General features: G+C 42.2%; 1 protein-coding gene across 1 annotated transcript in view; it reads left to right on the plus strand.

The window, feature by feature from the left end:
• Positions 1–18,869, plus strand: part of impg1a (interphotoreceptor matrix proteoglycan 1a) — a 55,033-nt gene extending 36,164 nt beyond the window's left edge. The window contains exons 14-18 of the mRNA XM_084030497.1: positions 385–1,034; positions 6,996–7,215; positions 10,327–10,534; positions 16,524–16,602; positions 18,014–18,869. Of these exons, the coding sequence (XP_083886623.1) occupies positions 385–1,034; positions 6,996–7,215; positions 10,327–10,534; positions 16,524–16,563 (1,118 nt within the window). The 3' untranslated portion in view covers positions 16,564–16,602; positions 18,014–18,869. The remainder of the gene's footprint in view (positions 1–384; positions 1,035–6,995; positions 7,216–10,326; positions 10,535–16,523; positions 16,603–18,013) is intronic.
• The last annotated feature ends 1,692 nt before the right edge of the window (positions 18,870–20,561 follow it).

The raw sequence follows: 20,561 nt of genomic DNA on the forward strand, positions 1-20,561 counted from the left end.
GTGAGTTATGTTGTGCTCTGACATTTAAACAGATAATTAAAGAACCTGTGACATATAATTATTATATTTTCCGGGCTGCACTCCTGCTGATTGTTCTTATTTATTGAAATGCAGCATATACAAGCCTTTTGACTGCACTAAAGATATTGCAGTACATGCTGTGCCAATGTTTAAGCTTATTTTCTTATATCAGACAGGATTTCTAAGGAATAATATCGATCATGTTATCTCAATGAAAAAGTGAGGATTCATGTTGGAAGTTCAGCATGAATCAGTGTGAATGTATTATGTATAATTCGCTCGGCGGGAACATTTTTGTAATTTGTGGAAAACCTTTGTGAGTCCCAGGACTTAATTTAGCCTTCTCTGACTGACATTTCAAAGCGGTGACAGATCCAGACAACCCAGATACATCAGAGGACACTGAAGTCACAGAAGACTTGCCGGAGGAGATGCAACAAAGCGATTCATCCCCAGAAAGAGACATCAGTGCAACAGCAGCACCGGTTTCAGACCACTTCCCTACACCTCCGGCGGCTTCTATCTTTGTGTCTAAAGTGTCCGCACCCAGCCCGACTATAGACTCTGGACTCTTTGAAGTAGCAGAGGAGTCATCAGAGGATGATGGCACAGAGTCGGAGCCATCAGTCGTCATTATCGATGACGATTTGGAAGAGGCGCTGTCAAAAGGAGGTGACAGCCAAACCATCGCACCAGCAGCTAGTGACAACGTCATTGACGAGGCTGTGAAGGACCTGACGATGGAGCCGACGGACGTGGTAGCCACAGATGCTAACAAGCTACTGGACGAGGGGAGTGCCTTCCTGCCTTTGGGTGAGGAAAGCACCACAATCAGCACCACAGCCCCGCCTCCATTGAGATACATGACCACGCCCACCATGACCACGGCCAGCCACGGCAGGGAGCTGGTGGTGTTCTTCAGCCTGCGAGTCACCAACATGGACTTCTCTGAGGATCTGTTCAACAAGACGTCTTCAGAGTACCGATCCCTGGAGAACACCTTCTTGGATGTGGTGAGTAAGAAAACAAAACGCTACATATTAGTGACTTTAAAGACCTTGGTAAGAACAGAGTGTAGTGAAACATTAAGAAATCCAAACTTTAAACCAGAGCAATGTAACACTGAATTTAGAATTTTATCTCAAACATATATTTGAATAATATGATTCACACTTCCCACAAAAACATTTTTCTTGTGAATTACTAATAATGTTTTAAAGTTTAAAGACTTCATAATAATAAATCAATAACAAAATAGTCTTTAAACTTGTATGGAGTGGGAGGAGGAGGGTAATAGTCGTAGAAAAAACTTTGATATTCCCTGAGATTATAGTGGTACATTTATGAGAAAAAAAACCTCACATACATTTAAGAGGAAAAAAATAAATTGTTTTCTTTGGAATGGGCCCAATTGACAGCAATGTCTCTTCAAGTTGTGATGCTCATGATAATTTGATGATTCTGGGTTAAAATCAAGAGTCTATCCAAATTTCTCAATCCAGTTGGAAAATACGATATGATTAGGTCATCCACTGTAGGGTTAATCCAACCTTGTTTGAGTTTTTTTTTTTTTCACTTAAATTTGTGATTGGTTACTTAAGTTCATGACTTTCTAATCTCAGCGAATATTCAAATTTGTTTCTTGTTTTTTTTCCCTCCTAAACTTTATTCTCATAGAATATATTTTGGCCTAATTTGTAGTCTTGCGACATTTAAGATAATCAGTTCCTTCAGTAAAGCTTGTTGGGTGTGTGACTTTCCCCTGTGAATTTCATTATGACTTGGCTGTTGAAACAGAATGGCGGTGAACACAGCAGCTTCCCTGTTCATTAGCAGCTTTGTTTTCATTCTGACGGAGAAGCACTAAGTCAGACTCGCAGCGTGCCGTGCTCTGAATGGACACGTTTTAATGGTTTCGGCTGGATAGAGGAAGTGAGAAAATAAATTGTAATTCAAGCAGGCACAATACAGCCCTCATTTTACTACAAACAATGACTCAGCCAAATTAATGAGGCAGAGAGAATATGCGTTGGGAATATAGTCATAAATGGGGGATGACACTGCTGTGATTCTTGTGCATTTATTATTTGGACATACACTAGATGGTTTAACAGGCACACTAAAATCAATTTCACCTCACCACTTACCACACTGTTGGTGGACAGGTGTTATGATTATGTTTTTTCACAGTCTGATGCCTCAACAGTTATACCACAAAATGTGACTTTCTTGATGGGCAACATACAACTTTGAATTGACAAACATCACGTGTGTAATTCATGGTAGAGTTCAAACGGGATCAAAACATTTCTTTTCTCTTGTGGAACATATTGTTTTATAAAAAGGGGGAACACATGAACGATCCTCCTCCAGGAGTCCACCATGTTGCACCGCCATGTTTCTAGCTCTGGCTCTAGACATGTTTTTACATTACTGAAGGCCAAGTAGGTAAGTAAGTAAAATGTTTTTAAGTAGCGCTTTTCACAGACAAAATCACAAAGTGCTTCACAACAAACAAAGTGCATGTAAAACCAAACAGCATCAATGTTATGATGAAAACAAAGCAAAAACTACAGGAAGAAGGCCGCCGTAGTTCTCTCAGCTCTATGTCCTCTATGCTTGTGAAACGGCAGTAACATCCACAGTGAATGAACCATCTGACATCTGTTGCTCCCAAAGTAGAGTCATTATGGTATGGATGGCCTCGAAGCAAGGCCGATGGCCACGGTTGTGCACTCTTCCATTACTACAGAGTGAGGAGTGAGCGGAGGAGTATTCAGCTGGTTACAGTGTGTGACCTCACTGCTCGATGACACCAAACCTAAACACTTTGAGTCTAAAGACAGTAATGGTATTATTAAGTACTTATGTCTGTACTGAAATCTAAGTACTTGTACTCGCTCTGATAAAAAGTGGTAGGCCTATCAGTGCATCCCTTTTTTGTAGAGGCTTCAGATTCTGGTGCATAAACACCTTCCTTCATGTATCTTTCTGTTCCCACAGCAATATAAAGAGAAATGGGATTGTTTGGTTGTATATTTACCAATGGTGATTATTCGTGATTAATCACAGCTACCCTGTGATTAATCTGATTAAAATGTTTAATCGTTTTGACAGCCGTAGTTTCATTTCATTACAGTTTTATTTTCAGCAACAATCAACATTTCAGTCTAAATACTAATAGATGTATGCTCACACAAACTTATTTTTTTATTATTTCCAGTAACTCTCATGTGAATACGGCTGTGATTAGTCTTCCTCCCTAAACAAGTGTGTAAATCCATTCAGTTCACACCAGGCAGCAGTTTAATTTAGAAGTCCTTTTGGCTGCTTGCACTCAGCCGGTGTGAGTCCGTCGGATCAGAGCGGCAGCACTCTGGTCTCTCTGTGCGGTGAGGAGAAAACTCCATCAGAGCTTTTGAAGATTTTCTTCTTTAAAAATAATTTAAAAAACCTGAGAACATTTATCTGGCAGAAAAAAAATAATAGGACTACAGCTAACTCATGATTATCATTTTCACTTTTTTGATCCCCTAGCTTTTCATCATCATGTAATACTTAACCGAATACCTGCAAAACGACCTGGCTACTGTTCATCCAGGAAGCTCCGAGGTGTAAATATGTAACAGGCTGAGACAGATCACCCTCTGTCAGCGTTCGATAAATAGATCTCTACAAGGTCTGTGTTTCTCCGGGCTTCATCACATTTTATAATATATATAATATAATTTAATAAAGATCAATGGGAGCATGTGCATTCTTGTAATCTTGATTAATTGACACATTTATACTGCATTCAGCTCTGAGAGGGGAACAAAGGAAGAGACACATGCAAAGATGAAATTTAGTAGAAGTTTGTGCAAATTAAGATGAAGGGCTTTAACTGGGACTGAGTCCAGGAGCCATTTGTCCCATTAATGTGTATTTGAAGCAAGAAAATATGCGTTTGTTAACACAATTTACAGGATAAAAACTGGATTCCCTCAAGAAATTATTGGTGAAATGATGAAAAGCCAAGCACTGATTTTAATCTTTCTGCATGATGAATTAAATAGTAAAATTAAGCTCAAGTGTACCTTCAATAGGTCTACAAATCTCATTTTTTACTTTTTCAAATCTATGGTTTTATGGTAAAGAAAAAAATCACTCCCTAATTGTTCATATTTTTCATCGTCTTTCTTTTCCTCGGCTTGTCACAAAACCTTAAAATGGGGCAGATCAGACACCTAAATGTATGAGTGATTGCAACTCATTCATGTAATTTGATGCTGAATGTAAAAAAAAAAGTTGATGCAGTGAAGTGATGGACAATAGGAAGGCGCATGTGTTTGATTTACGTCCTGCTATAAACTAGCGCTCATTATGTGTCCACAAACTCCCCAGAGGGGATATTACAGGATGAGATCATCATCATTTCACCAGTGAGTTTAAAGTCTGCTTCACACTACCGGACAGAGTCTTAACTACACGTTGGCCCTCGACCAATCATTGCTGCTTGTCTTTCACCATGTGTGTGATGTCATCACTACTCACCGGGTGGCTGACCCCTGCTACTTCTCTCCAGCTTTTTTCTTTCTTCACTCTGTCGTGACTCGTGATGGTCCCTGGAGGAAACATGAAGAGGCGGCTGCCATAGTACCAAACATGCTAGACTTCCTGTCAGGACGCTGTGTGGCGTCCCAGACGCAGCATCTGTCGTCTACTATCACACACCACACAGTATAAAAGTTGTTAGCGTTCCAGATCTGAGCTCGGCCGCCAGGCGACAATCAGGCTGATGTCTTGTAGTCTGAACGAGGAATATGTGTATGAACTGCTGGATACCAGTTGAGACTATTCATAAGGAAACTACATTTCACAGTGCATCTAAAAGCAGTCAACCCTCAGCTGTAAGTACAGACGGGCGACAACTAAAAGGAAAAAGAGACGAGCACCAATCTTTCAAAAGACACAGTAAGTTCATGTTTTGATGATGATGATGCTGATGATGGTGAGGGAGAGTTCCACATCCCGGCTCAAACCCTTCAGAGCTGCCTGCTGTTTGCACTACCAGCTGTATATCAGACGGCTTCACCAGTGACTCAGTAGATAATGTATCACAAGAGCATCGGTGTTGTTTCTATTGTTGCTTACCATCTAACTGACTGTGAACTCGGATGAAGGTGTGAACATGTTTTCTTCTGTGCTAAGTGGCCATTGAGTAAGTTAATTCACTCCCCCACCACTACACCCTGTCTGTAGGGAAATATGTTGGGGAGGTGTCACGGCATTAGTCACCTTCACTTCAACTCAACGTCTGGCTCTATAGCTGTTAGATAATACAGGAATGCATAATGAACAGCAGTTACAGCCCGCACCTCCACGGAAATTCAAATCATTTCAATCGGTTAGAATAAACCAACAAAAAAGAAGTAATATATAAAAGCAGGAATAACAAAAGGGACATTACATTTTATTTACAAGGAAGTATAGAGTAATGCGTGTGTGAAATATAAGTTTCTTTATGAGACGCCCATTCATGTCTTGAGTGTTTGGTCCCCCGACTTAATGAGCCGCCCCACCTAACAAATCTCTGCTCAGATTCACAACCGATGCAGGTGACAGGGAGACGCCTTGCTCGTGGGTTCTAAGACATTTGTCTTTGTATTTGTCTCTCTCGCTGTGTCCTCTGGTCTGCTGCTGTTTATCGCTGACAGCAGTGAAAAATGAATGCAAACGCAGAAACACACATTAATTATCACATGAACAGAATATATTGACTCAGGACTATATCTCCTGGAGAATAAAAAGTGCTCTGAATCCTTTAGAGACCCACATCTTCAGAACGGTACTTACTATTCATGTCGCTGAACCAGTTCGTCCGACTGCATCAATGGAGGTAATTACCAACGAGCAAATGGGGAATGAAAAAACAAAGTTGTCTCTCTTTAATTGTGCACTGTGCAGAAATGCAGCAGGTCTTTTTGGAGGGTTTAACAGAATTTTTGAAAAGATACTAATTTGTTGATGCGGCGTCTAGTTTGAGACGACGACTTCGACCTTGATGACACAAAGAATAAGTAGGGAAAACACTGATGGGGGGAACAAACTGAAGCCAGCGTTCTGCTTAACTGCATCTCTTTAGTAAGCAACATAATCACATCAGTGGCAGTCGCCGCCAGTGCTTATAAATATATTCATCATTTCCAGACACGCACACACAGCAGCTGTAAGAATGCATCACCGATTAGATATATTTGATAACTTATGATTTAACCCCTGAATATGCATCTGCCTGACAAACTACATTATTAGAAAGCAGAAAATGTCACAAGTACTGTATATCTGTGGAAAGTTTCTTAAAAAATGTCTTAAACATTTTGTCAATGCGGTGCATTGAACTCTTACTTTACATTATTAAAAAAAAAAATCTGGTGGATTGTGTAGCTGTGCGGTTTCTGGTTTAAAGGGACAGTTCGTCCAAATAGAAAAGGACATTGTTGGGTTTTGGGGTCCAAGAAGAAAACACCAGAATTTCAAACCACAACTTTTTACGTCTAAAAAATATTGAATGATGAGACATGTACCATTAAAAAATGTTTAGCAACTATTTCAACAAGAGAAGTATCAACTTATTTATGATTCCAGCTTAGACAAAAGGGATGAAGTGGAATTCATGATCGCCCCAAAATGCATTTAAATGTTTCTTTTTAATCCCTTTTTCCCTCAATGCAGCAATTTAGTTTTTGCAGAATAGGTGATTTTAAGAAAGCTGTGTCAGTTTCTCCTAATGCCTTCCTTGTGTGAATGACTTCTGCAGCAGAGGAGCCGATGTGATAAATGCAACCAAACACTTGGCCATTAATATCAGACAAACTGTCAAACCACTTCCTCCCTCTGACGGACGCTCGGCCTGACGCGCTCTCAGACACGTTCAGGACCACAAATGTTTCAAACGGCTCCATGGTGACGCCACGCTGTGTTGCTTCCTGCAGCTGTTGCCGTTCCTGCAGGCCAACCTGACGGGCTTCAGGAAGCTGGAGATTCTCAACTTCAGGAAGGGCAGCGTGGTCGTCAACAGCAAGGTGAAGTTCGCCAAGTCGGTGCCGTACAACATCACCGAGGCCGTCCACTGTGTCCTGGAGGAGTTCTGCTCCAGCGCCTCCAAGAACCTGCACATCCAGATCGACACCCACTCTCTGGACGTCGAACCAGGTACCTTCACATCGGATTAGAAATACCGGTACATTTCTGTCATTTTACTACAATCATCATAAAACACTTGGGTGAATCACAATATTATACAAAATAGTTTTTTAAGTATTAACTTTCTCTAATTAGTTACGTGTGGAACTGAAGCGATGAATTTCCTAGATCAGGATCTCACACACTTTCTGCTTTAGTGAGAGAAGACCTCACCGTTAACATCTAACCTGCAGGTTTTATCTCTCTTTACTGCATGCACTTTCACTTTTATCACTTCACATTCTGGGAAAACCTTCTAAAGGGCTCGTTGTGAAGCTTAGAAGTGTGGTTCTATTGTAGGTTTTAAAACCAGAGAGGAGAACCAGAACTAGAGCCAAGTTCAAGGTCTGTATGTGTGGACGAGTTTAAGACACATAAAACAATCAGTTTACATTTAGAACGTTTTCTGACGGAGAACTGAAGCTTTTTTCCTTCAAAGCCACCAAAGTACTCTGGTCTGCCTCCAGTTACTTTGTTTACCTCCTACAAATTTGACAAAACTGTCTCTCAATCACGTGTCCAGGGAGCCTTCGTTTCATCCTGACAGAATAGCAGTCTGAAGCAGTTTCAAACAGTTTCAAACTTGTGTTTAACGAACAAACAAAACAGAAAACGCTACAAGATGACACAGTTATGTTTAGGAAACAAAACCACTTGGTTAGGTTTAGTACAAACATCATGGTTTGGCTTCACTGAAATCACTGAAATTCCAACTAAACAAGAACACCAAAAATGTGACTTGGTCTCGTGGTGCAGACCACCAGACCTCCTCCCTATGTGGACTTACATGGACTATCTAATTTGTCATACAGCAAACGTATTCTTTGAAGCATAATTCCCAATCCAGTTTAGTTGTAGGAACGTACGTTACTTTTAGGAGAGCAGGCTGGTTTGTGTGATTGTGACCTTGGTGAACTTGAAGTAACCCTTTAAAACAGCCCGTTAGCGTTTAGTTAATAAATGTTGTTTTACTCTCACTTTGTCCAGCACGACGTCCCAAAGAAACAACTTAACCTTAGTTGTAGTTACTACAACTAAAGGTTGCTGTTACATTTCTCCTTTTTGTTACCAGTACCATCGTTCACTTCATCCTCTCATTGAAATATTGGCCCCCACGTTGAAGCGAGGAGGGCTTTTGTGTGATTTGTGGCGGCCAATGTAACTTACATAGTGAGCACATAGAGCCGCCTTGCCTCCAAAAACCGACATGAGAGGAGAGAGGGTTTTCATTATGAAGCTACATTACACAGCTGCATACAGAGATGTACCTCATGATATCTTTTTATGTGCGTGATAAAACACAAACCAGCGTCTCATAATAAGTCCCATTGTCGTAACAGCGGTGCATGTTATATTGTATAAGCTGTGCTGTGTAATATTCTCCACGGACGAGTTGCAGGCAGAGATCAAAAACACATTCAAATAGACTCAGTAATTCGGTCAATATGTCAAATCCAGCAATACACAGTGGGATGGTGGAGAACATTACAGGGCAGGAATCACAGTAATGAACACGAGAATTGAGCAGCAGAGGAGAGAAGTGCTGCCGCAACATCTCTGTCCCTGTCAGGCGGTGGGTCGGGGAATGGATCCGCTGCAACAGTGCTGTCGTACAAGCAGCCGCTGGTGATCAAATACATTCAATACTGGAATATGCAGCCGCCATAGACACCTCATGCTTCATATAGATGTAGTATCACCACAGAAATGCAAATACGTTTTTTATTTCAAGTTTTAGTGGCGCAAAGGGCATGTTTGCATATGTGTGTGTGTGTGTGTGTGTGTGTGTGTGTGTGTGTGTATGTATGTATATATATATATGCCTATCTCAGGCATGAGTGAAACCAATACAAGAGTCATTCCAGCTACGTAGCCCGGGTCAACGCGGTCCTGCGGGTGAGCAGATGAGAACTGGGCTACTGGAACACGACATACATGGACGAAGGAAGAGAATATGAGGCTGTTGGAACGCTGCTATAAGAGCGACCCCACTGAGAGAATAGCATTAATGCATGGGCAGCTGACCTGAGATTGAAGAAGCAAGCTGGATACCTGGAACCCCCGCGGCTAATTACCACGGCTAAGAGACAAAGTACCCTCTGAAAGTCTGCTAGAAGATGTGAATACAGTACTACAGACTATCCCTGCTGCTACCATAACTAACACCAAGAGCTGATATAGAGTACAGAGATGCCTGTCTACAAGATGAACAGCATAAGCCATAAGGAGCAGCACCCCCATGGAGGAGGAGCCTGGAGGGTCAGATCAAGGCAACACAGACAGAACATAGCCAGCTATCAGAGCTACAGAAAGAACTACCTTAGAAATACACCAAAGTGTACTCCCAGTGGCAGGATAACAGCGTGAGAACACACCCACCCGGGGCTGAGACTGAACTATACTGGAGAAGGAGGCAACACACAACACCAGGGCTAGTGGCTCGTGGATCTGAGAGCAGACCACAGCAACCTCCCAGAACAAGACCCAGTAACCATGACGATGGCATCCCAGGAAGAGTGTCAGGTGTGAAGACACTTGGATCTATACATGGGCAGGGCCCGGAAAGTAGCTGGTAGTGACCCCAGAGGAGCCAAACACCACCTACTGGTTGACAAAGGAGTGACTCGGCCTGTAAAACCAGACTACCACACACACACACACACACACACACACACACACACACACACACACATGGATACTGGAATGTTGGAACTTTACAACATCAACAGAACTAAGAGCCGTCATCGAGCACCCAAAGCCAATTTCACAAATAACCATCACATGCAGCATAAACATTTGCACACACATGTATGATTTACACTTACAGGGATACTGACCACACATTGTGGCATCATACATGAAATCCTCCATACATGGTCATTTTCCCAGAGTGTATTTGATGTTTCAGTCTTGAAAGCCTTCCATGCCGGAGGCTAAATCTTACAATTCAATGCAGACCAGAAGCAGAGGATCTCATTAAAATCACACGCTCCTCAGAACCTTATGGAGAGAGGAGGAGGTTGGACAGAGAAGTGGGACACGCACTCCATGAATACTAATGCTTTCCTCTTCTCTTTGCAGCTGATCAGGCTGATGCCTGCAAGTTCCTGGCCTGCGATAAGTTTTCCCGCTGCGTGGTGAACAGCCGGAGGAAGGAGGCGCAGTGTCTGTGTGAGCCGGGCTTCCGGTCGGTGGACGGCCTGCCCTGTCAGAGTGTGTGTGTCCTGCAGCCGGACTACTGCCACGGAGGGGACTGTCACATAGTCCCCGGACAAGGAGCCGTGTGCAGGTAAATAAGCACACTCGGGGCTTGTTAGGAGGTCGGGTTTGGCCTGCAACCAGATTTAATTAGACAACCACACACACACACACACACACACACACACACACACACACACACACACACACACACAGGTGTATAAAAGCAGCACCTAGGCATGCAGACTGTTTCTACAAACATTTGTGAAAGAATGGCTCGCTCTCAGGAGCTCAGTGAATTCCAGCGTGGTGCTGTGATAGGATGCCACCTGTGCAACAAGTCCAGTCATGAAATGTCCTCACTCCTAAATATTCCACAGTCAACTGTCAGTGGGATTATAACAACATGGAAGTGATTGGGAACGACAGCAACTCAGCCAAGAAGTGGTCGACCACGTAAAATGATGGAGCGGGGTCAGTGGATGCTGAGGCACATAGTGCACAGAGGTCACCAACTTTCTGCAGAGTCAATCACTACAGACCTCCAAACTTCATGTGGCCTTCAGATTAGCTCAAGAACAGCATAGAGAGCTTCATGGAATGGGTTTCCATGGCGATTAGATGCATCCAAGCCATACATCAGCAAGAGCAATGCAAAGTGTTGGATGCAGTGGTGTAAAGCACGCCGCCACTGGACTCTAGAGCAGTGGAGACGTTCTCTGGAGGGACCAATCACGCTTCTCCATCTGGCAATCTGATGGACGAGTCTGGGTTTGGCGGTTGCCAGGACAACGGTACTTGTCTGACTGCATTGTGCAACGTGTAAAGTTTGGTAGAGGGGGATTATGGTGTGGGGTGTTGTTCAGGAGCTGGGCTTGGCCCCTTATTTCCAGTGAAAGGAACTCAGTGTAAATAGATCCATATTTACACTGCATTTATCAATATTTTTATATTGACAAATCACTACATGTAATGTGAAAGGTGTAACCTAAAAGCAGAGCTCAAAGAGAGAGAATATTGGCCTTTGTTCATCGGGGGACACAAACACGAAGACTCCTAATGGATCGCCATGATGCTCTGTGACTGCTGGATGTGGAAACACATCCTAAGGTGATAATGTGTTTAAATTGTGTTTATAGCTGCAGCAAAAATAACAATAAATAATACATATAATATATTTATTTAAAGTTAAACTGAATTAAAAGTTATTGGCTTCACTGTTAATGAGGCTTTTTGAGGTTTTTCCATACAGGAAGTTTCAGACAGGATGATCTGAGATGTTATTGGAATATTCTAGTCTTCTCCATCCTTGAGAAATCCTACAGATTGACCAAAACCAACAATATCTTTGTTCATTTCTAAAAGCATTAACTGAGAAATAATTAGCAGAGCAATCGATGGCATTGAAACCAGTAGCTGATTGCATCCAGTGTTTAGACTACACCAGGGTGGAGGTAACACATGCATGCATCATTGCATTTCCTGTCATGCAGAGAATATTGAACTGGGGACAACGAAGAAACAGAGATTCACCGTTGCAATGTTTTGTTCTTTTATTGCCTCCAAAGGAGAAGCAGCGTTGGCTGGTTTGTTAACAGGCGATGGCGGTTCTGTTGCTCTTGTGGAATAGAAGTTACTGAACAGTGTGTTGGTCGGTTCATAGTTCAGCAGAAACACATAACAATACTGTGAGGTTTGTTCTCTGCTCTACACTGGCATGCAGACTAATCTGCCTCTCACATCTCACCACTGTAACTCAATGCTAAGTTGATTTTTAACGGATAGAAAGCGTTTCTTTCATTAACAGTGGCAGCCTTTATACTGCCAGAAAATCTCATTTCAACCCTGTTAGACTCCAGCTCCTGACACGGAGCACCTCCGAGAGTTTTCTATTGAAACATTAATTTTCCATCATCTGAACCACTGCAAAGATAATTTTAGGTCACATTCTTATTCTCTTTATCGGCGCGTTGCTGCTCCTCTCAGACAGGAGGAATTTCATCTTGTGAATTTCCATGTCGCCTCTGGTCAGTAATGAGATGTTACTGAGACTATGAGGAGTACAATATTATGAACATCCAGGAATGGAAGAAGTACTGAGACCTTATACAAGTACAAGTAGGAATACCACGGTGGTGAACTACTGTTACCAAAAAGGTCCTGCATTCAAAATAAAAGTACACATTATGTATAATAATATATACTATTATTGAATTATAGTTGGGCTGCACGGTGGTGTAGTGGGTAGCAATATCTGAATTAATAGTCTGAATGAAGGAACAAAATCTGTTAGATTAGTGTTTAGAGTAAAAACTACAATATTTCCCTCTGAGATGTAGAGGATGAGAAGTTTAAAGTAGCAGAAAAGGGAAATATTCAAATTACAAGTCCTTCAATGTTGTCCTTCAACAAGATAAACCGATTAAAGCAATACGCGATTAAAGATGCATAACAATATAAAAATGTCTTATTGCAGTATTTATTTGTTTTTATGTGAAGCACTGGTTTTTATACGTGCTATATAAATAAATTACTATTATAGCAGTAAAAAACAACTTTTGGGTTCCAACAAACTTTGAACTTTTATTTCTATGAGCTATGGGACGTTTTATTTACCTGTGTGATTATTTATTTGATGCCTGAAGATGTGAAACAAATCAATATTTCACCAGTAAAAAGCCAATGTTAGAAGAAATTCGGCAAAACAAAAAAGAAGAAACTGTATCTTTCATATCCTGTCCTCCTGAAACCCCCTCGGGCGTCCTGACCTGGTGCTGCCCTGGACGTCCCCAGAGGCTCAACGCTTCGTTGTATGAAAATATTGGGCAGAAAAACAGATTTTGAGATTCTCAGCAGATGTTCAGAACAAATCATCATTTTATCATAAACACAATCACCCCGTTCATAGTTATCAACCGGGAATACCGGCAGGTCCAACTTTGTTATTTGTCCAAGTCTTTATTGGAGCATGTTTAGTAAAAAAGTGGAGAGAGAGAGAGAGAGAGAGAGAGAGAGAGAGAGAGAGAGAGAGAGATTGGGAAGGACACGTAAAGGTAATTATGAATACATGGCACCGTCTTGGAGCCTCTGGGTTTTTCACTGTGTTGTTGGTCTGAAGGCAGCAGAGAAGGAGCCTAACAGTCCAGTTTGGGTCATTTCAGTACTTAATAGAAACGTATGATAGAGGTAAGAGAGGAAAGGTCCCCAGGTGATCACATCAAGTTTGATTCATCCTCTGGGGACTATAAATATTCCATCCCGGTACCACAAAATGGTGTATAATTATTATTAATAGAAATGAGACACTGAGAGCAAAGAGAGGAAGTCTGTGGGTGTAGAATAAAGAGTAAGTTTGCGTAGGAAGAGGAAGGTTTTGACGGACAAACAAATAAAGGACTTTCACCCAGAGGTCCACGTACTCTGGGGAGCAGGAACATGCTTACTTCTTTTCTTCTTACATGTTAAATGCAGAAATTTGGCTTCTTGGTGCTGGCAGAGGAAAGGTTAGAGGGTCACTTTAAATCATTTTGAATATTCCTCTGATGACCATGTTCCGTCAAGGAAGGGTTCTGATCAGAGGTTTTATATTTTGCTTTTAACAGATGCTTCTCCGTGATTTAAGAAAACATGGCATTGACGTGTAAATGAAACCTTTTCTCAACTGCATACGTCTGTCAAACAGCTGCTTTTCTCAACTTCTCAGTAACATTTCAGAAGCACAAGGTTATATCTTCCTTTGTCTATTTTATAGTTTTATTTTGTAAAGTGTGTGTGTGTGTGTGTGTGTGTGTGTGTGTGTGTGTGTGTGTGTGTGTGAATGACTGAAATGTTGGAGGTTCACACAGCAAATCTTGTATAATATGATCACAATAAGGACATTCTATTCTATTCTGTTTTCTGACAGTAAGAAATTGCATTTTGTTATTGGATTCAACCCAGAAGATTTTTAATGAATTTTATTTAAGAGAATAATTAATCATGTGCATGTAAAGTGAGCAGGTATGTATGCTGGTGACTAAGAGTAATCACTGCGTGGGACTGATTTGCAATGACCTGAAGCAAAGTGATTCTCTCCAGCTTGTGTGTGTGTGTGTGTGTGTGTGTGTGTGTGTGTGTGTGTGTGTGTGTGGTAGATTGTCTTCACACTGGACCCTCAGTGGTTTCTGCTCCGTCTAAATATTTAATGTACAAGCAGCAGAAAAGTTGTTTCCCTCGCTGATATCTAAGGTCACAGCAGCTTTTCCGTCTGGTTTGTGGGATTGAAGGGGCTCTCGGGGTCGCAGTCAACTTGGATTTGCCACCTGTCATTAACACTGAACCCTGTCCGGTCTAATCCTGCGTCCAGCCAAGAACAGGATAGGGAACAGAAAACAGCAGTGAACGCTGAACTGCATCCAGGAGGTAAATACTGCAGAGCTGCATGTTGCTTTTAATCTTATTTGGCTGCTTGACGACACGCAGCCGATGGAGGAAGAAGCTAATTCGCTGTGGTCGGCGATAAAGGCTTGTTAGTTCGATTCTATGTAAAGACACTGACGGAAAACCTGCACAGTTGTTTAGGTTTAGTCCTGCTCCCTCCTCTCCCTAGGGCCCTGGTACTCCAGGTCATGTTTTTGACCTGCAGCCAGACTCACCTGATTTCACCTGCCAGGATTTGTTTTGGTTGGATTGTCGCCCAGGTGAGTTCGTGTTTGTGTAACAAACATGGCCGTGTGTGGGCGTAACACTGGAGCATCCTCTACACGGTGTACTGGCTCCATGGTTGTGTGGGACCAGGAGGTGTTAGAAGCTGTTATATATTGTATATAAACCACTAACGTGTTTCTACCCTACAGATTGCAGAGTGATGTGTAGACCTTGTCGGAGTATCATGAGAACCAGTGATTGCTATTTGTTCACATCTTATATTAACAGATGCAGCCCTTTAATTTACCACCTAATTGGGCCCTAGGGACAAAAATGTCCCTAGGGCCGCCTGAGGGTTTTAATACAATGTTATTATGTCATGTAACACATATTTGGTTGCAGCCATGTGTTCTGGTTTAAGGATACAGTAATAACTTTGTTTATGTTTCACATCCAAGCTGTCTCTAAGAGTCCACACAGTCCGAGTTTCTTTACACTTCTCATAAGAACTAGTAGCGCTGGTGCTTCCTGTTAGCTTCCTCCTCAGGGATCACCTGTCAATCAAGTTGTGGGCGGGACTGTGATGTTGTCTCATCTGGAGTTCCTGTTCATTCTCATCAGTAGTCCTCCTACATGGAGTCATTACTTTAAGAGTAACTAAACTCAGAATCACGTATTTCAGCTGAAAACCACAGTATATGGATGTTATGTAGTATTGACTGTGTGACATCCTATTATTTATATATTTAAACTCTACACATTGTAAGAAATATCATAACGACTCAGCATAGGATAATTGAAAGGGAAACGGCCACCATGAATAGGAACTTAAAACCGGCAAAGTAACGTAGACCAAGCCCAGCAGTCCATGTGCTTTTCATGTTCTGTAACTGTAGTGTGAAAGCATGGTGGACTCAGTAAGCTAGCTTATAGGTGCTACTTAAGAAAAATTTAACAACTCACTGCTTAGTTCACACCCAGCATAGGAAAGCACACGACCAGATAACCAGCCGTTAACACTGAAACAGCAGATGCTGTAAAGTGCAGAAGAAGAAAGAGAAAGGACTGTGATGTGTGATGCTACACTGATCATGAAAATGAGCCCACGATGCATTTTTTTTTTTTTAGTTTCCAGGATAGAGGCACTTGGGGTTTAGTTTAACAAACCTTTGCATCAGTTGGAGACATTGATCATGTTTTTTTAATCTCCAAAACAGGCTCAGGCATAAACAAAAGCAGCGCTGAGCTAGAAATACATATTTGTTGTGTAACCAACATTCCCAGCTCTCAGAGGGTTTCCCTTCCTCGTCAGCTCTTTTGCAGCATGAGCAGGTCTTCTGTGATATCTTCCCTCTGAATCGCTTTCCTGCACACAGACCTGGAGCGTTTCAGGGCGGAGTCTCGGTACATGTGCACACTTTCCTCCTCACACCTTCATTTTTCTCTTTTTATAGATATAAAGACAGCTACTCCCTGGCAGGCCTGGCCAGTTAAGGATATTGGATTGGATGCCACCTGAGAATACTACAAAAGGTAATGCTCTTTGCCCGGAGCGAAGTTGTTCTGGTTGAGTCCCACATGTGCAATCAGCTGTTACTGCTGGAGGAAAACACCATGCACACTCAGCAAGGCTTCAGTCTATTCATTAGAGCTGAATAAGGTGCTGGAGTTATCTGATGATGCAGAAAAAACGCTGCAGTGTGGGATTAAATCCACACCTGAAACAAAAACCTGCGTACGCCAGTCGATTTAGACAAATCACCGGGCTGTAGCCCCTCCCACCATCTGAACCCAGAGGGCGCCTGTGTGGTTAAGCAGACAGGACTGAATGGTGACTAATGAGTGTTGGAGTTAGGTGGAGCCGGTGAGGACCGGCTCCCATGAACGCAGTAACTCAAATATGTGTGGAGGTCTCTGAAAACACAGCAGAATAATATTTAATTAAAATAAAGCTATTTCCCTCCCACATATATATAATATATAGACGTTAAAGATAAATAGCTTGACATGACGAGTAATAAGAGTAGCCTAAACGTGGATGCAGCATGGCTGCACCACGCCACCATGCAAACTATCAATTTGAGAGCTTTTTAACAAAAAAAAGATCAGTTTGTATGCCTGCGATGTGTGTGTCTGTGTATGTGTGTGTGTGTTTATGTATGTGTATAAACCTCCTAAAGGACGGCGTGTCTCGGGTAAATGCCGAGACAAACGGCCCTCGACGGGTGAACACCAGGATGGGTCCCACGTCTGGTCTCACCTCGGGGTGATTAGTCTGAACCGCCAACCAGCGACTTCTCATTCGCCGTCTGCTCCCAACTCAGACATCACCTCTTATTTATGGGTCAAACTATGTAGTTTTAGATTTAGGGCCACACCGGTCGGCTCCTAAATCAGCCTGAAGGGCCGTAGCTTTGTGCTCTGCTGGCTTCAGACGTTGCAACTGTGAAAATGCATTAACGTTTGTTTTAGTTTCGTCCTTTGGTTAAAGTTAATATGAGATCCTGGAACCACGATGACATTGCAGCTGTGAACTTCAAATATAACATCCAGCTTTTAATAAACTCAAACCACACTCCCTTTTCATATCAAAATGAGGTTTTTACTGAAGGATAGTGTAGAAACAATATCACAGCTGTACTCTGCTGTAGTGAGGAGCTTCTGATATTTCAGCCACATTAAAAAACAAATCTCAAAAACCGCCCGACACACTATACAATGACTTTTTTATACTTTTATTACTTTTTATGAAATATTTCTATACAAACTTTTGAATTATACTGCGACTTCTTTTGAAATGTTTCGCTACATTCGGAACTTTTCCTACATTTTGATGAACCCTGTATCTCGAGTTTCTCACACATGATTTCAGTTCTACATCTGTGGTTGCCGTGTCAACGTCATGTAGTTCATCTCTCCACCATGTTGTGCTTTTCCTTCGTAGACTGGATGAAACAGGAATCCTCAGCAGCAAGGACTCTGCATGGCCTCGCACTTACAAAGCGATGCAGAGCTGAGGAGCCTTCAGGACAAACTGTACGCCTCCAAAGCTTCACATCCGAGGACGCCCCCTTCAGGGTCAACAGACATTTAGGCCACTTTGAACTGCCAGACGTCCGGCGTCTTCAGCCACAAGCAGCGTGGCGTCCACGCGTTGAGGGCACGACTCTGCAGCTCGGGAGGGTACCGATCACCCCGGGACTGTTTTTGTACACATATGCTGACTGTGTTTGAGTAGAAGTAGGCGATGTGACATGATGACATCATCACAAAGCTAACAAATATGGATGGAAGAAGGATCCGCTGGTCTAGGTCTGTTAACACTGTAAAGAGCCTCACCACTGGACGCCCACATGGTTTCAAAGCTTCATACTTTACCCTGTTGTACCCCTGAACCTCTCCTGGGACAGAGGATGAGCATCACTTTAGATGAGTGAGTGGTTCCCAACCTTTTTTTACCTTGTAAAATCAAGATCCACTTTGAGGCAGCTGGTTGTTTAAAGATTCTGGTTTAGTTGTGAGCACCTCAACCAAAAGGTGATTTTTCCTTCTTAAATGGTTTGATTTAAAGGACTTTAGAGGCCCAACGAGATGAAAGAATCCTGTATTTCTAAAGAGAAAAGCTCAAACTTTTTTTTTTTTATTATTGTTGTCACTTTAATCATTTTGTACTCGTCGGGTTTATTTCGGGGCCCTTTGTTGGTCCCAACCCCTCGTTTGAGAACCGGTGATATAAAACACACGAGGAGCCAACAACGGCTTTTACTCAGGTGGTGCTTTGGGCTAAATGCTAACATGCTAGCAGTGACTATGTTAGCATGCTGATGTTTAGCAGGAATACTGTTTACCATGTTGACTGTCTTAGCGTAGCGTGCTAGCATGCTAACAGGGTGAAACCAGGTGATGAGGTTTCCTCGTAGTGTAAATTCTATTATATCCATCTTCTTCTCTTCATCTCTTGTAAATAGACCAAACAGATCAAATGATGTTTAATGCTGAAAGACTTTTCTTATTTAAAGTGTTAAACTGTCATTTAAATGTTGAGTTTCACAGTCCATAGCTGAAAATACAAACTGTGTTGGAAAATAGATCCCGTTTCCTGCGTTTCTTTATTCAGCAGTTTGTTTTGTGAAAGTGGAAGAAGGAGCCGGGAGCTGAGTGAAACATGGAATGCTTTTATTGGTCTGTTAGAGAGATCAGTGTTAGAAAAGTGAGAGTGGACAAAGGCAGTGCTTCCCCAGGAATGATTGTAACGTGTGGAAGAGAAACAGATGCACAAACTTTTCCTTGTACATTTTGGAATCGTCACTCGGGTTTACGACCGATACGGAGGTCAGAAGATGTGCAGTCGGCGTTAACGGTCTAACTCGGCTCTAGGTCGCTCCTCCCTGGCTTTCCTGATCACGTTTAAACCAAAGATGGACTCATATTTCATGTCACGCATCAAATGAAGCAGGAAACTAAACCGTGAACGCTTGGACCTGTAGATCTCCGTCTGTTAACCCTCACTGTTCGTCTGGACCATCGGGTTTTCCCGGGTTCATTCGTTCGTTTCCAGCCTGCTTCCCTGCGTTTGTAGAAGGGAACAGTAACTTTGCAACAAGAAGACACATTGTCACGCGTTCAGGCGATCTAAGTCGGTTGTGCGGAGCAGAGCGTCGACGGGAAGAAAAGCTCAGGAACAAAGATGGCAACCTCGGGGGAATAAAGGTGGAACGTCACAGCAGATTGTCTTTCAGAGATGTACGTACCCGTTAAAGGTTGGTTTTCCGCCCGCTTAGCTTAGCTTGCTTGATTTATTGCTTCTCGTGCCTGACCCGCTGAAGTAGAAAGCGTTCTCTCAAAAATAGACTTTCACGTTCCAGTTGGAACATCAGCGTCGGCTCTCTGGCTGCGTAGAAAATATTCAGTGTTGCATGAATGTTCCAGTTGTACCAGAGTGAAGCTTATCACATAGCAGCAAACTGTCCAACCAGACATGAGATGTTAAATATTACTGTAATCAAATAAACAATTAAGGAAAGAGTGATTTTATGTCTTGTCAATGAGCGACATGGGAGACCGCCTCGGGAACCACTGCATTGGCAAATTGTTTCTTTGTGTAAAAAGATCACATTTGAAAACTAAAGATGTTATGAAGGAGAACTTCTTTTTTTGCAGCACTGATCTGGTCTCAAACAGCCCACAAGGGAGTTGCATAATTATTTCACATTTTCTGCTTTGCTTAATAAACGCAGAAAAAAGAGAAGAAAAAAAAAACTAATCACGGAGCTTAATTACTGCTCTGGCCAAAATAATAATAATATTAATAATAATAAACCCCAACGAGGGCTTAAAGTTTCTTGCAATGTTTGGTCTCAAAGTCAAACGTTTTTGGACCTTTTTCTCATTAGATACACATAAATCACACAGAGTGAGAAGAAAAAGAGGAATCACTACATGAACAAATCAACGAGGTCTCAACGTTACATTCGGTTGGAAAGACAAAAGGT

Source organism: Eutrigla gurnardus (genome assembly GCF_963514095.1).
Source record: "Eutrigla gurnardus genome assembly, chromosome: 16".
NCBI classification, from domain to species: Eukaryota; Metazoa; Chordata; class Actinopteri; order Perciformes; family Triglidae; genus Eutrigla; species Eutrigla gurnardus.